Source organism: Anomaloglossus baeobatrachus, chromosome 1 (genome assembly GCF_048569485.1).
Source record: "Anomaloglossus baeobatrachus isolate aAnoBae1 chromosome 1, aAnoBae1.hap1, whole genome shotgun sequence".
NCBI classification, from domain to species: Eukaryota; Metazoa; Chordata; class Amphibia; order Anura; family Aromobatidae; genus Anomaloglossus; species Anomaloglossus baeobatrachus.
The window spans coordinates 608,847,921-608,865,823 of NC_134353.1; the positions used below are offsets into that span (position 1 = coordinate 608,847,921).

General features: G+C 48.6%; 1 protein-coding gene across 2 annotated transcripts in view; it reads right to left on the bottom strand.

Annotated features, from left to right (window-relative positions):
* Nucleotides 1–17,903, bottom strand: part of AGTPBP1 (ATP/GTP binding carboxypeptidase 1) — a 245,618-nt gene that overhangs the window by 125,183 nt on the left and 102,532 nt on the right. For both annotated transcript variants that reach the window (XM_075318445.1, XM_075318453.1), the window contains one exon: nt 8,650–8,687. In XM_075318445.1, the coding sequence (XP_075174560.1) occupies nt 8,650–8,687 (38 nt within the window). The remainder of the gene's footprint in view (nt 1–8,649; nt 8,688–17,903) is intronic.

Below are 17,903 nucleotides of genomic sequence, written 5' to 3' on the forward strand. Positions count from 1 at the left end.
TATAGTGTCCCCAGCATGCTCCCTTCTCACCCCTGGATGGTGTTGTAAGGTTGAGGTACCTATTGCTGGTACGGAGGCTGGAGCCCACATGCTGTTTTCCTTCCACATCCCCCTGAGGGGCTCTGTGGAAGTGGGATCCTGCCGGCCTCAAAGCTCTGATGCCGGGCTCCATCCACAGACCCATTTGAACCTGCTGGATACGGAGCTGGAGTACCGTTCAGGGACATGGCCCTGCACCATTACAGGTACTCTGTGTCCCCGTACACACAGGCACAGCACACTCCAGACTTGCTGGGTGTGCTAGTGCGCCGGGGACAGTAAAGGGTTACAGTCACTGCAGCCTTGCTGAGTGACTTTGTGTTTTGGGAACTACCGCGCCGGACGCTCCGAGAGCGGCGGCGCGGCTGGGACTTGTAGTTCGCCGGGGACTGGGCGCCGACCGCGCTTTTACGGCGGCGGCGCTTATAACTCCAGTCCCCGGCTTCTGCGGCCTAGTGCCGCTTCGTTCCCGCCCCCTCCCTGTCACTCAGGGAAGGGGACAGGCGCTGAACAATCAGCAGCGCCGAGGGCTGGAGCCTTTTTACATGCTCCAGCCCTCTCACTGCACACTGTCGGGCGCCGGATTCCCGCTCTGCCTTGGGGGCACGCCCACGGCCCGCCCCTCCTCACATGAGCTGGGGAAGAAGCCGGCAGCCATTACAGAGCTCGGGGCACCAAGGCAGGACAGTGGCGTTCATACACCCGCTTATAGGCGGGCGGTAAGGGCACACATAGTGCTGACCACAATATATATGCAGTGTATACATGTGTTGTTTTTAACTGCATAGGTCGCTATATGCCAGCTTGGGGAGCGACTCATCAGCAGCAGGAAAGCAGGTGTGCTAGAGCACAGGCTTTCTAGGCTGCTTGTTTTGCACGACTGAGGTGTTCATTTGTGTTTATGCTGATATGCTATACATTGCACTGTACAGTCGCTAGTCTTAGCTATATTCTCCTGGAATGGCTAGACTACAGCAGCAGAAAACCAAGGGTGCTGGGGCACAGGTTTTTTTTTCTATGCTGCTTGTATTGCATGGGCTGCAGTGTGCATTTGTACTTGTGCTTGTATGCTATACATTGCACTGTATGGTCACTCTTCTGGGCTATATTCCCCTAGATGACCAGTCTACAGCAGCAGAAGAGCAGAGGTGCCAGGGCACAGGCTTCTATGCTGCTTGTATTGCATGTGCTGCAGTGTTCATTTGTACTTGTGCTTGTATGCTATACATTGCACTGTAGGGTCACTCTTCTGGGCTATATTCCCCTAGATGACTAGTATACAGCAGCAGAAGAGCAGGGGTGCCAGGGCACAGGTTTCTATGCTGCTTGTATTGCTTGTGCTGCAGTGGTCATTTGTACTTTATGCCTGTATGCTATACATTGCACTGTACGGTCACCAATCTTGGCTATATACTTCTAGATAGCTAGTCGGCAGCGGCAAAAAAGCAACACAGTTTTCAGTGCTGTTTTTACTACATGGGATGCTGTTCATGACACCGTCCCATTGTGTGCATGCTCCCCTGTAGCACGTCGTCTGCCGGGGTCTCTAGCACTTCGTCTGCCGGGGCTCTACTAGTTGTGGCCAAAGAAACCTCCTGTCAACCCTGTCCATGGACAGGGACGGAGTAGTCATAATTTAGAGACTTGCACCCATGGGCAATCTACTTGAACAAAAGGCAATCCGGATACACCGGGTGGTAACGCCATACGGAATGATCCTATACCGTCCACCAATGGAAGGTTGGATCTTCCTCCCTCAGCTCCCCCAGTGGAGATAGGAGACGAACAGGAGAAGTCAGTGTCTCACGCAGATATTGAGTATTTTTCTGGCCACGCTGACTTCAGAGAAGCAGTCCAGGAATACCACGCTTACCAGATAAGCGTCTTCTCCAAACGTTTTTAGGATACACGTTATCCCTTTTTTCCCCTGACGTGGTCAGCGCTGGACCCAGGGTCCAAAGGTGGATTCTCCAATCTCCAGGCTTGCGGCTAGAGCCATAGTTGCAGTGGAGATGGGACTTCACTTAAAGATGCCATTGACAGACAGATGGACTCTGGTTGAAATCTGTCTATGAGGCTATCGGCGTGTCGGTTGCTCCGGCATTCACAGCCGTATGGGCACCCTAAGCTTTTCAGCTGTTCTTGCGCAGCTGGTCTTGAGCACATGTACATCTGTGCCGCAGGGGCGTCCGTAACCTCGCAATGTCTGCATTGCGACTTACCCTATTAATGCTGTCCTGGAAGGACAGTCGAGGTTTCGGTCCTTCCCAGGCTCGGGCAGGTCCCAATTGTTCTCGTCCAAAAGGGCTGAAAAGCCTCAGAGGGGCTCAGCTTCCGGCCGGGCTCAATCACGCCCAAGGAAGGCAGCCGGAGGAACCGCTACCAAGGCGGTCTCCTCATGACTCTCAGCTCTCTCCCTCTCTCCGCATCCGCGGTTGATGGCAGACTCCCCCGCCTTTGGCGACATTTAGCTGCCACAGGTCACAGACCGGTGGGTGACGGACATTGTGCTCACGTGCACAGGACAGTGTTCTGTTCTCGTCCTCCGACTCCATTCTTCAGAACGGCCCCACCTCTTCACCGAGCAGATGCCCTGCTGCAGGCGGTGGACGCTCTAAGAGCAGAAGGAGTGGTGATCCCTGTCCCCCCTCAGGAACGAGGGCGAGGGTTTGTACTCCAATCTCTTTGTGGCTCCAAAAATGGACGGTTCCTTCCGTCCTGTTCTGGTTCTGAAACTGCTCAACGAGCATGCGAACGCCAGGCGGTTCCGGATGGGATCCCTCCGATCCGTCATTGCCTCAATGTCTCGAGGAGACTTCCTTGCCTCAACAGACATCAAAGATGCCTATCTCCACGTGCCAATTGCTACGGAGCACCAACGTTTTCTACGTTTTGTGATAGGAGACGAACATCTTCTGTTCGTAGCTCTGCCATTCAGTCTGGCGACAGCCCCACGGGTGGGCACCAAGGTCATGGCAGCAGTGGTAGCAGTCTTGCACTCTCACGGAGTGATTCCGTACTTGGACGATCTACTCGTCAAAGCAACCTCCCTCGAGGCATGCCAACGCAGCCTGAATGTTACGCTGGAGACTCTCCAGACTTTCGGGTGGATCATCAATTTGGCAAGGTCAAATCTGTCTCCGACTCAATCACTAACGTATCTCGGCATGGAGTTTCATACTCTATCAGCCATAGTGAAGCTTCCGCTGAACCAGCAGCGTTCACTGTGGACAGAGGTGCAGTCTCTCCTTCAAGGCCAGTCGCACCCCTTAAGGCGCCTCATGCACTTCCTAAGGAAGATGGTGGCAGCCATCGAGGCAGTTCTCTTTGCGCAGTTTCATCTGCGCCAACGGCAATCGGACATTCTCCGCAAATGGGATGGGCAGTCAACCTCCCTGGACGGGAAGTCTCCCTTTCCCTGACGGCCGAGGACTCTCTGCAATAGTGGCTTATTCCCACCTCATTGCCATAGCCCCCATCCTGGGCAGTGGTCACGACAGATATGAGTCTGTCAGGGTGGGGAGCAGTTTGTCTCCGCCACATGGCTCAGGGGACGTGGACTCAGCAGGAGTCCACCCTTCAGTTCGATGTGCTGGAAATCGGGGCAGGGTATCTTACCCTATTAGCTTTCCAAAAGTGGCTAGAAGGGAGCAGATCCGAATCCAGTCGGACATCTCCACAGCGGTGGCATACATCAACCACCAAGGAGGGACACGCAGTCAGCAGCCTTCCAGGAAGTCCGGCGAATCCTCATGTGGGTGGAGGACACAGCATCCACCATATCCGCAGATCACATCCCGGGCGTAGAAAACTGGGAAGCAGGCTTCCTCAGTCGCCAGGGCATGGACGCGGGGGAATGGTCCCTTCACCCGGACGTGTTTCAGGAAATCTGTTGCCGCTGGGGGGGGGCCAGACGTCGACCTAATGGCGTCTCGGCACACCAACAAGGTCCCGGCATTTATGGCACGATCGCGCGATCACAGAGCTCTGGCGGCAGACGCCTTAGTGCAAGATTGGTCGCAGTTCCGGCTCACATATGTGTTTCCACCTCTGGCACTCTTGCCCAGAGTACGGCGCAAAAATCAGATCCGATTGCAGCCGCGTCATACTCGTCGCACCAGACTGGCCGAGGAGATCGTGGTACCCGGATCTGTGGCATCTCACGGTCGGCCGACCGGGGTCACTACCAGACCGACCAGACTTACTGTCTCAAGGGCCGTTTTCTCCATCGGAATTCTGCGGCCCTGAACCTGACTGTGTGGCTTGTGTGTCCTGGATCCTAGCGTCTTCAGGATTATCCCAAGGGGTCGTTGCCACCATGAGACAGGCTAGGAAGCCCACGTCTGCTAAGATCTACCACAGAACGTGGAAGGTTTTTCTTAATCTGGTGCTCTACTCAGGGAGTGTCTCCCTGGCCATTTGCATTGCCTATCTTTCTTTCCTTCCTACAATAGGAGTTAGAAAAGGGCTAGTCGCTAGACTCCCTCAAAGGGCAAGTCTCAGCACTATCCGTGTTCTTTCAGAAGCGTCTAGCACGTCTTTCTAAGGTGCGCACGTTCCCGCAGGGGGTTTGTCATATCGTACCCCCGTACAAGGGGCCGTTGGATCCATGGGATCTGAACAGGGTTCTAGTTGCTCTCCAGAAGCCGCCTTTCGAGCCTCTGAAGGAAGTTTCTTTTTCTCGCCTGTCACAGAAGGTGGCGTTTCTCGTTGCGATCACATCGCTTCGGCGAGTGTCTGAGCTGGCAGCTCTGTCATCCAAGGCTCCCTTCCTGGTGTTTTCACCAGGACAAGGTAGTGCTGCGCATCATTCCGGAGTTTCTCCCTAAGGTCGTATCCTCGTTTCATCTTAATCAGGATATCTCCTTACCGTCCTTTTGCACTCATCCGGTTCACCGGTATGAGAATGATTTATGTTTGCTAGATCTGGTGAGAGCACTCAGAATCTACATTTCACGCACGGCGCCCGTACGCCGTTCCGATGCCCTTGTCGCTGGTACGCGCAAGAGGTTGCAGGCTTCTAAAGCCACCCTGGCTCGATGGATCAAAGAACCAATTCTGGAAGCCTACCGTTTTGCAGGGCTTCCGGTTTTTTTCAGGGCTGAAAGCCCATTCAACCAGAGCCGTGAGTGCGTCCTGGGCGCTACGACACCAGGCTTCGGCTCAACAGGTGTGCCAGGCAACTACCTGGTCGAGTCTGCACACTTTCACCAAACATTTTCAGGTGCATACCTATGCTTCGGCGGATGCCAGCTTAGGTAGAAGAGTCCTGCGGGCGGCAGTGACATCCCCGTAGGGGAGGGCTGTTTTGCAGCTCTAACATGAGGTATCTCTTTACCCACCCAGGGACAGCTTTTGGACGTCCCAATCGTCTGGGTCTCCCAATAGAGCGCTGAAGAAGAAGGGAATTTTGTTACTTACCGTAAATTCCTTTTCTTCTAGCTCTTATTGGGAGACCCAGCACCCGCCCTGTTGTCCTTCGGGATTTCTTGGTTGTTTGCGGGTACACATGTTGTTCATGTTGAACGGTTTTTCAGTTCTCCGACGTTATTCGGAGTTAATTTGTTTAAACCAGTTATTGGCTTCCTCCTTCTTGCTTTGGCACTAAAACTGGAGAACCCGTGATACCACGGGGGGGTATAGCCAGAGGGGGAGGGGCCTTGCACTTTTTAGTGTAGTGCTTTGTGTGGCCTCCAGAGGGCAGCAGCTATACCCCAATCGTCTGGGTCTCCCAATAAGAGCTAGAAGAAAAGGAATTTACGGTAAGTAACAAAATTCCCTTCTTTTGGATCACTGATTTTTGAAGGCTATAGTATTTTTCATTTTCCTGCTGATGTGAGGGCTTGTTTTTTTCCGTGATGAGTTGGTCTTTTTATTGGTACCATTTTGGGCAACATAATATTTTTTGATCGCTATCTAAACAGCTTTTTATGAGGCAAGACATAAAAGTGAGAAGACAACTTTATTTTTTGGCTCCATACAAATACAGCAATACCACATTTATATTTGTTTTATATTTTGCCACTTTTACACAAAAACTATTTTAAAAAGGAAAAAAAATATTTTTGCATTGCTGTATTCACAGCTATAACTTATTTATTTTTTTCGCGGATAGAGCTGTATGGCAGCTTATAATTTAAGGGACAAGATGACGTTTTCAGCTATAAAATTTTTATTTCCATGTGACTTTTGTTCATGTTTTACTCCACTTTCTCCCCTTATTTGTTGGCTGTATGATGAAAGACAGATTTTGCCAAGTTTGTTTATTTTTGTTTTTTTACAGTGTTCACTGAAGGCGTTAACTAGTCTGACAGGTTTATAGATCGGGTTGTTCCAGATGCAGCGATGCTAAACGTGTACTTATCTTTGCTTATTTTGTTTTCACATAAATATACGTATTTATATGTATATTTTTATATATCATGATGTGATGACGTGGGCCTGATAGTTGCCACGACAGCCTGAGGTCAAATGAAGACCTGCGGGTCTGCCAGCTATGGTGACCTATTAGACCATGTCAGGAGAATGGTCTAAAAGGCATTATGTCACTAGGGACAAAGTAAAGAAGTAAAAATAAAAATCCCAGAAAAATATAACCCCCCCCTCCATAGAATAAAAATATAACCCTCCCCTCCCATCTCTAATAATATATATATATATATATATATATATATAAATATATATAAATATATATATATATATATAAATATATATAAATATATAAATATATATATATCTATATAAATATATATATATATATAAATATATATAAATATATATATATATATAAATCTATATAAATATATATATATATATATAAATCTATATAAATATATATCTATATAAATATATATATATATAAATATATATATATATATATATAAATATATATATATATATCTATATAAATATATATATATATCTATATAAATATATATATCTATATAAATATATATATATAAATATATATATATATATATATAAATAAAAATATATATATATATATATATATATATAAATAAAAATATATATATATATATATATATATATATATATATATATATATATATATATATATATATATATATATATATAAATAAAAATATATATATATATATATATATATATATATATATATATATATATAGCCCTGGGCAAGCCAGGACGTCACAAGCACTACACCAACACACCCCACACTCCCGGTCAGGCACACCAAAGTCAGACAAAAAACCCTTGTTGCCTTCCTCCAGGGGCTGATGTCCACACCAGGGGGTGGGTCAGGCGGTTGGTCCCGCCCACCAGGGAATTCACAGTCCCGGAGGCGGGAAAAGCAGGCAGATAGAGTTTGGAAGTGAAAGTGGAAGGAGGGAAGTAGCAGTTGAGAGGCCTGAAGTTGGTCCGGGTGTGTGGCCCGGACGGAACAGCAAGGTTGGCCTATTGGAGCTAGCCGTAAGGACCGTGGACGGGTGGTGGCCCGGCGGTACCGGACCGGTACGCAAAGAGAAGCCAGCACCATCCGGCAGGGGCTTTCGGACCCCGACAAGGCTAGGAGTCGCCGTGAATATGTCAAATCCGTTAGCGAAGGGAACCTCCTGGGTTTCCCAGCAGCCAAGTCCCGACAGAAGGCAACAGTCCAACCGAGAGAGGGAAACACAGTCACCGCCAAGGCTAAAGTTCCCAGGGCCAGAGCCTGCGGGCAAAAGGGGCTCCCTCAGCACATATTCAAGCTGGGGAGCGGGTTACCGGTGGGAACCCATTGGAACCGTACACACTACACAGGTGCAGGGAAAGGCAGTCACCATCAACCTGCCGGGAAGAGAAACACCGCAGCCGTCTGTGGGACCCGTCCATCCAGCCGTTTGTTTTACCGGAGACTCTGTGTACATCATTGGCTGAGTGAGTACCACCGTGCCGTGCGGCACAGCGCTTCCCCCGCGACCCTGCACCTGGCCAGGCCCCGTAACCCGTCTGCCATCAATCCCTACTCCCTCACCGGGCCCCGGGACAACCAATCCCCCTACCCACGGAGGGGAGGACTAACATCCAAGCTGCTCCCTGTCATCGCTCCCGGGATCCCCGTCCAGAGCAGCGGTGGTGTCACCAATCTCACCACAACCGTGGGTGGCGTCACGGACAATATCTAATCCCCACAATCAAACTCCCCTTTTCACTCACGGGCGAGGAACGCCGCTCGAGTCCCCGGGATCCGGCCCACCGCTCGAGCCACCACCGAGCAGCAGCCGCAGCAGCAGTGGCCAGACTCGAGCAGTGGGAGAGCGCCGCGTCCCCTCCTCCGCCTGCGACATATATATAGATAGAGAGAGATATATAGATAGAGATTATAATATATCTATATATATAGATATATTAGAATCTCTATCTATATATATATATATATATATATATATATATATATATATATATATATATATATATATATATATATATATATATACACACAATTCTGCTGTTCAAATCTGAAAGATGTGATTGGTTGCTTTGAGAAATGGACAGTTTTTCACTTAGATGGTTTCATAAATCTGCAGCATTATAACTTTATATGCAAATATGGCCATACATAAAGATAGTTTATATAATGGACGCACTTACTTGATTTTAGCAAAGCTGTAAGTGTATCTAAAGAGACTCTGCAAAATGAAAAGAAGAATATTTGATTTATTGACCACATTAAAGTTAAAATTAGTAATATCTATGAATTTTATCATAAAGTCTACCTTCCAATATTACTGCACATAGTAAACCACTGAGTGCACACATGTGGAAAGTAACTCTCCAAGACACCATCCTCTTGTGGGAAGTTCATTAATATTTTATGGTTTGTAAAATTACATTTACTAAAAAAAGAGCTATTCTCATGTGGTCTTCAGAAGCAGATGGCTCCTCTGCCTCTTCGCTTCTTTCTTGCCAGGGTGTGTGTAGGTTGGGATGTTAAATTGGTGCATGACTAATCGTTGGACTACAACCAGTTCTTGTGCTGTCTGTCTTGTTGTAGAGCTTTGTCTATCAAGTGTCAAAGAAGCACAAGGGCACTAAAGATGGACAGAGCAGTACTTCTGAGTAGTTATGAGCGAGCACCAACATACTCAGATTCTTGGTACTCGTAACAAGTAGTTGGACGCACGGACAGGTGCAACTCGTGTATCGAGCATAATGGCACTCAATTTGAAACTAGAAGATTTTTCGGAAGGATCTTCAAGAAAATGCTTGAGTTTCCCATTGACTTCCATTGTACTCGGTACAAGAGTTCCGCTCGTCCAGCTGCTCGTTTACAGTACCGAACACCTGAGCATGAAAGTGCTCGCTCATCGTATGAGCTAAATTGGAAAAAGCTTGTAAGTAGTGATGGGTGGACCCGGACGACCCGGACTGTAAAAGTTCAGCTCTGAGCAGCCTCAGAAGTACCCGAGCACCGACCTTGGGCTCGGAGTTCTTGGGAAACTCCGCAGAACCATCTGGATCCAGAACTCGAGTAATTAAAACAAAAAATAGGCAAAATAAAGAATAAATGGGAAAAGCAGGCACATTATATTTACCAGTCTCCACACTGCTGTACTCTGCTTCCAGGGCGCTCATGCTACTTCTGGGGCCGCTCATTATCCTTCAAACTTATGCACTGCTTCCCCTGTCCACTGACTGGCAGTCCCGGCATCTCTGATTGGTTGCAATCAGACAGATACCCCAACCTGTGTGACAGCATGTCTGACTGCTTTCAATCACAGATGCGGTCTGTCCCTATATTGGTGAAAAAATTAATAAATAAATTAAAAATGTATTTAAAATAATTTAAAACAAAAAATAAAAATGCATGCAGTCCCTAATACATTGCTACACAGCCAACACACGGCTGGGGGCTGCAGCCTGTAGCCATATGCTTTATCTGTGCTGGGTATCATAAAATGGGGGGACCCTACACCAATTTTTTTTATTTAATTTATTTTTACACCAACATAGAGACACACACAGCGTGTGTGATTGCAACCAAACACGCTGTCACATAGGGTGGTGGCACTGTCTGACTGCAACCTGAGACACTGGGGCTGCTGGTGGGTGGGGAAAGCAGTGCATATGTATGAAGGAAAATGAGTGGCCCCCGGAAATAGTATGATCAGCCCAAAAGCAGTATTACAGCTGAGCAGGAGACTCGGTAAATATAACGCGCCTGCTCTTATCCCTCTACCCCTTTCAACCACCATTTAAAGTGCCTGTTTGAGGTCCCCATAGACATATATGGGGGTTGGCACCTGGCCAGATATCCGGGATCAATTCCGGGCTGGAACCGGGGGAAGGTTTAAAATCCAGTTATACCTGCCGATCCCGGGTATCTGAGAGTCCGCCCATCACTACTTGTAAGTGCTGCACTCCTGGCCAGTCACCATTTATAAGACAGCATTAATGGCCTGTCACCTAAGCAAAGAGAACTATAGAATTAACAATCCCTCCGTTCTTAATAATGCAGAGGATTTTTAATAACAGGATATTTGCAATATTCATTGGTTTTACAAGTACTTTACAATGTTACCTATGTATTATGATAAGACAAACCCTTTAAAAGTATACCATGTATGAAAATTATCAAATGACTCATTCAACAGCATTAGTAACTTAGCATATAATAACAGAGCCTGGTAAATATGGGAAACAATTTAGACAGTAGTTTTAGTTATACAGAAATAATACAGGAAATATTTTGACTCCCAGTAAGTTTTTTTCCTTTCAATATATTACATGTATATAATATATGAATATACATAGTATAACCAATACCATATAGCAATGACGTGACTGGGTATTTACTAGTTATCATGTGATTTTCCTTTTATTTAGCAGAATCATGGTCCATTTCTTGTAATGTGGTGCAGAACACTTTCTTACCACTAGGTGGAGCACAGACTCAGAGTATAGAGCACTCCATCCCTATAGGTACAATGGATTCCAGCAGACCGGTACAGTTTACAGAATGCGAAAATCTACACCATTTACAAAATAATAAATGAGAGCTAATGTGACAGATCTAGAATTTTGTTTGCAAAACTAAAGTCAGGACGCTTTACTAAAAAAACGGAAGGAAAACAATGACGAGGCAGTTTCACATGTACTGTACATGATAAGGAATGGAGAAGTCTGCTTGAGACTAGGGTACAAAGAGTTTCTCACCGCAGATGGAGAAGTATGAAATCAGTCCTGAGAGAGAACAAGTGTATGGTGATTTAATGTGTACTGAGACATACGGACATAGTGTGAAGTACACCGGATTACTACCGTGTTTCCCCGAAAGTAAGACAGTGTCTTACATTCTTTTTACCCCCAAAAGTCCCGCTATGTGTTACTTTCGGGGTATGTCTTATATTGGAAAAAAATCCCACAGCAATCGCAGCAAGTCTCCATGCAATGTACCGTATGGGGACTTGCCGCGATTGCTGCACATGAGGGCACTGAGGCTGCGTGTTTTTGTATGTTGTCCGTGGTCCTGATGGACCACGGACAACATTACTGCAACATTTCTCGGTGGCCGAGCGTTCGGCTGAGCGCCCGACCGCCGGCATGTGACAGCTCTCAGCTGAGCGCTCGACCGCCGGCATGTGACGGCTCTCAGCTGAGCGCTCGGCCGCCGGCATGTCAGGGCGCTCAGCTGAGCGCTCGGACGCCGGCGTGTCAGGGCGCTCAGCTGGGCGCTCGGACACCGGCGTGTCAGGGCGCTCAGCTGGGCGCTCGGCCGGTACTGTAAAGAAGAACTAGGCACTCGGCCGCCGGCATGTCAGGGCGCTCAGCTGGGCGCCCGACCGCCGGCATGTGACGGCTCTCAGCTGAGCGCTCGGCCGCCAGCATGTCAGGGCGCTCAGCTAAGCGCTCGGCCGCCGGCGTGTCAGGGCACTCAGCTGGGCGCTCGGCCGGTACTGTAAAGAAGAAGTGGGCGATCGGCCGCCGGCATGTCAGGGCCCTCAGCTGAGCGTTCGGCCGCCGGCATGTCAGGGCGCTCAGCTGAGCGCTCGGACGCCGGCGTGTCAGGGCGCTCAGCTGGGCGCTCGGACACCGGCGTGTCAGGGCGCTCAGCTGGGCGCTCGGCCGGTACTGTAAAGAAGAACTAGGCACTCGGCCGCCGGCATGTCAGGGCGCTCAGCTGGGCGCCCGACCGCCGGCATGTGACGGCTCTCAGCTGAGCGCTCGGCCGCCAGCATGTCAGGGCGCTCAGCTAAGCGCTCGGCCGCCGGCGTGTCAGGGCACTCAGCTGGGCGCTCGGCCGGTACTGTAAAGAAGAACTGGGCGCTCGGCCGCCGGCATGTCAGGGCCCTCAGCTGAGCGTAGGCCGCCGGCATGTCAGGGCGCTCAGCTGAGCACTCGGCCGCCGGCGTGTCAGGGCGCTCAGCTGGGCGCTCGGCCAATACTGTAAAGAAGAACTGGGCGCTCGGCCGCCGGCATGTCAGGGCTCTCAGCTGAGCGTTCGGCCGCCGGCATGTCAGGGCGCTCAGCTGAGCACTGGGCCGCCGGCGTGTCAGGGAACTCAGCTGGGCGCTCGGCCGGTACTGTAAAGAAGAACTGGGCGCTCGGCCGCCGGCATGTCAGGGCCCTCAGCTGAGCGTTCGGCTGCCGGCATGTCAGGGCGCTCAGCTGAGCACTGGGCCGCCGGCGTGTCAGGGCGCTCAGCTGGGCGCTCGGCCGGTACTGTAAAGAAGAACTGGGCGCTCGGCCGCCGGCATGTCAGGGCGCTCAGCTGAGCGCTCGGCCGCCGGCAAGTCAGGGCGCTCAGCTAAGCGCTCGGCCGCCGGCGTGTCAGGGCACTCAGCTGGGCGCTCGGCCGGTACTGTAAAGAAGAACTGGGCGCTCGGCCGCCGGCATGTCAGGGCCCTCAGCTGAGCGTTCGGCCGCCGGCATGTCAGGGCGCTCAGCTGAGCACTCGGCCGCCGGCGTGTCAGGGAACTCAGCTGGGCGCTCGGCCGGTACTGTAAAGAAGAACTGGGCGCTCGGCCGCCGGCATGTCAGGGCCCTCAGCTGAGCGTTCGGCCGCCGGCATGTCAGGGCGCTCAGCTGAGCACTGGGCCGCCGGCGTGTCAGGGCGCTCAGCTGGGCGCTCGGCCGGTACTGTAAAGAAGAACTGGGCGCTCGGCCGCCGGCATGTCAGGGCGCTCAGCTGAGCGCTCGGCCGCCGGCAAGTCAGGGCGCTCAGCCGGCCGCTCGGCCGCCGGCATGTCAGGGCGCTCAGCTGGCCGCTCGGCCGCCGGCATGTCAGGGCGCTCAGCTGGGCGCTCGGCCGGTACTGTAAAGAAGAAGAAGAAAAAAATTTTTACTATGTCTTACTTTCGGGGTACGTCTTACATTAGCCGACCCCCCAAAACCCCCACAACATCTTACTATCGGGGGTGTCTTACTATTGGGGAAACACGGTAGTACTATATCAGATACCAGTAAGCAGAGAAACCGGACAATGACCAGGTAGAAGACTTCTGTGAATGGAATGTACTTGGTGTTTATCTTTTACCTAGGTCCTATAACAAGTCATAGTAATAAGTCCACTTCACATTGGGAAAACTGTGGATAACCCATACACTCTCCTGGTATGTGAGCACGCTGAGTATTTCTGCACCAAAACGGCTGCAGTTTACAGAACCAGCAAGATGGATAAGATTTCGGAAATCTCATGCTCACGCTGGGTATTTTCTCCTTGCAGAACTGATTCAGTCTGTAGCAGGTCAATTCTTTCCATTTCTCACTCACTATCATGATTGGGGGGGGACACAAAAAAATGCATGCAAAACCAAACGGATTTTATTATTGAAAGATTTTGCTGCCAAAAGACGTTTTTGGTGCAGGAATGTCTGAAACACATTACCATGTGCACACAATCATTTTTGTATTATTTTTCACCAATTCAAATGAATGGGGAAAAACTACAAAAGAAACGAGTCAAAATATGCACGTAGGTTATGCAGCATTTTCCAGCTAAGACAAATGCCTTTGGAGTAGAAATTTCTGCTGCAAATACTCAACGTGTGCACATACACTAAAGCTTCAATGTGGGTGACCCACCTTAATCCAAACACAGCAAACAGGATCCCATACCCTAAAAAGCTTCAATGTGGGTGAACCTACATAATCCATAAACCGCAAACAGGATCCCATACCCTAAAGCTTCAATGTGGGTGACCCCACCATAATCCAAATAAAGAAAATAGGATCCCATCCCTAAAGATTCAATATGGGTGAACCCAATCCATAAACGGCAAACCGGATCCCCTACCCTAAGGCCCTGTGCCCACGGGAGAAAATACCTGTGGATTTTGCTGCGGAAAACCTGCGTAGGTTTTCCACACCAATTCCGTATGAAATCAGAATAAATGGATAGCTGCGGATTCCGGGGAGCTGCTGGGTGACCCTGCAAAAATACCTGCAGAAAAATCCACATGTATTTTCTCCCGTGGGATCAGGGCCTAACACTTCAATGTGGGTAAACCCACCTTAATCCAAAAACAGCAAACAGGATCCCATACCCTAAAGCTTCAATGTGGGTGAACCTACATAATCCATAAACAGCAAACAGGATCCCATACCCTAAAGCTTCAATGTGGGTGAACCCACCATAATCCAAAAACAGTAAACACAATTTAGCTCCAGGAAAACTAAAAATTGTAAGTTTTTTGGAAAGTATTAAAATTCATATCCAAAAAACACAGACGAAGAAATGTAATCTTTCATATAATGGAAATCAAAACAAAATCACTGATCTCAGAGAGACCAGCCTGAGAAAACACTGCCGGCAGCCAGCGAAGGCGCTCAACACAGTGAAATCCTAGGTGCATTGCCCCCTGGGAAGTATGCAAATCAAAAAAAGGGCCGTGGAGCCTCTGTTACTCCTGATGAAGCCATGATAGGCGATACGCGTTGGGTCAGGTCTCCTTTGCACCTTATCTTGCTGCTCAATGTATGCTAATTTTGACAAAAGCTAGGCTTTTTCTATACCTTATCTGGTTATAGTGGGAATTTATATCAGCTATATTATATGCTTGGTGTGCTTCACCTCTATATGTTATATGGTTGGTTTGTAGACTTTGTCCAATCTTGCATTTTCTGATAGTATTGAGATATTCCCCTATATTTTCTTGTGCTCTATTAGAAACTTTCTCTGCCATTTCATTTTGGCAAAATTTATACTATTATATATTTAAGGAACTTGGGTGCATAAGGGACCCTTGGTTTATATGGTGGTATCAATTTTTATGTATTCCTGTATGGTTTTAATTATGCACTAATAAAACTTTGTAATTTTTATTCATTGAGTGAGTGCCATATTTTGTCAAGTGCTTTTTCTCTCTTGTCTGTTCCCATTGCTTGACAATTGTGCACCCTTATATCTATTGTCACTACTATTGCAGCTGTGCATCCTCCCTCTTTTGCTCGTACCTCTGTTAGGAATCTCGACACAGAATATAGCCAGATATCTCTCTGGGAAGGACCTAGCCAAGGAGTGGCTCTTTTTAGGAGACGACCAAAACCACCATATTAAGTGGCCCTTTTAGTCAATATCCAGCTCTTGATAAGTTTAAAGATATGACAAGGGAAATACCAAGGCCAGGTATCCATCCACAGACAGCTGTTTTGGGGTATTGCCCCTCATCAGTGTGGAGTAGGATTCTGGCCAGGTGGGAGCAATACCTAGTAGACCAAGAAGACTAAACAATCAGTGATCTCGGGGAGACCAGCCTGAGAAAACACTGCCGGTAGTCAGCGAAGGCGCTCAACACCGTGAAATCCTAGGTGTATTGCCCCCTGGGAAGTATGCAAATTAAAAAAAGGTCCGTGGAGCCTTTGTTAGAGTCTCAACATGGAAAATAGCCAGATATCCCTCCGGGGAGGACCTAGCCAAGGAGTGCCTCTTTTTAGGAGACCACCATAACCACCATATTAATTGGCCCTTTTAGTCAATATCCAGCTCTTGAAGAGTTTAAAGATATGACAAGGGAAATACCAAGGCCAGGTATCCATCCACAGACAGCTGTTTTGGGGTATTGCCCCTCATCAGTGTGGAGTAGGATTCTGGCCAGGTGGGAGCAATACCTAGTAGACCAAGAAGACTAAACAATCAGTGATCTCGGGGAGACCAGCCTGAGAAAACACTGCCGGTAGTCAGCGAAGGCGCTCAACACCGTGAAATCCTAGGTGTATTGCCCCCTGGGAAGTATGCAAATTAAAAAAAGGTCCGTGGAGCCTTTGTTAGAGTCTCAACATGGAAAATAGCCAGATATCCCTCCGGGGAGGACCTAGCCAAGGAGTGCCTCTTTTTAGGAGACCACCATAACCACCATATTAATTGGCCCTTTTAGTCAATATCCAGCTCTTGAAGAGTTTAAAGATATGACAAGGGAAATACCAAGGCCAGGTATTCAATGTGGATGAATCCACCATAATCAAAAAAACAGCAAACAGGATCCCATACCCTAAAGCTTCAATGTGGGTGAACCCACCATAATCCAAAAACAGTAAACACGATTTAGCTTCAGGAAAACTAAAAATTGTAGGTTTTATTGGAAAGTATTAAAATTTATATCCAAAAAACACGGATGAAGAAATGTAATCTTTCATATAATGGAAATCGTGGTAAAAAAAACACAAGCGGCAATAAGCTACGCGTTTCAGAAGCTCCTGCATCCTATGTCCTGAAATGCGTAGCTTATTGCCGTTTACAGTTTTTGATCATGGTTTTCATCATGCGTATGGACTATATTTCTTGATATCTGTGCTATTTTATCACTATGGATTTTTTTAGTTATTAATTTTAATGATTTGCAAAAAAGATTGAAGTTTTTAATCTACCTGAAGCTGGATCCTATTTGCCGTCTTTGGATTTCCTCACGCTGGTGACACTTAAGGTCCAGTCACACTAAGCAACTTACCAGCGATCCCAACAACGATAGGGATCGCTGGTAAGTTGCTAGGAGGTTGCTGGTGAGATGTCACACTGCAACGCTCCAGCGATCCCACCAGCAACCTGACCTGGCAGGGATCGCTGGAGCATCGCTACACGAGTTGCTGGTGAGCTCACCAGCAACCAGTGACCAGCCCCCAGCGCCGCGTGGAAGATGCTGCGCTTGGTAACTAAGGTAAATATCGGGTAACCAACCCGATATTTACCTTGGTTACCAGCTCACGCAGCTACACGTGCAGAGAGCAGGGAGCAGCGCACACTGAGCGCTGGCTCCCTGCTCTCCTAGTACAGCACACATCGGGTTAATTACCCGATGTGTACTGCAGCTAAATGTGCACAGAGCAGGGAGCAGCGCACAATGCTTAGCGCTGGCTCCCTGCTCTCCTAGCTACAGCACACATCGGGTTAATTACCCGATGTGTACTGCAGCTAAATGTGCACAGAGCATGGAGCAGCGCACACTAAGCGCTGGCTCCTTGCTCTCCTAGTTACAGCACACATCGGGTTAATTACCCGATGTGTGCTGCAGCTACATGTGCACAGAGCAGGGAGCAGCGCACAATGCTTAGCGCTGGCTCCTTGCTCTCCTAGCTACAGCACACATCGGGTTAATTAACCCGATGTGTCCTGCAGCTACATGTGCACAGAGCAGGAGCCGGCACTGACAGTGAGAGCGACGGAGGCTGGTATCAAAGGTAAATATCGGGTAACCAAGGACAGGGCTTCTTGGTTACCCGATGTTTACCGTGGTTACCAGCCTCCGCAGAAGCCGGCTCCTGCTGCCTGCACATTAGTTGTTGCTGTCTCGCTGTCACACACAGCGATCTGTGCTTCACAGCGGGACAGCAACAACTAAAAAATGGCCCAGGACATTCAGCAACAACCAACGACCTCACAGCAGGGGCCAGGTTGTTGCTGGATGTCACAC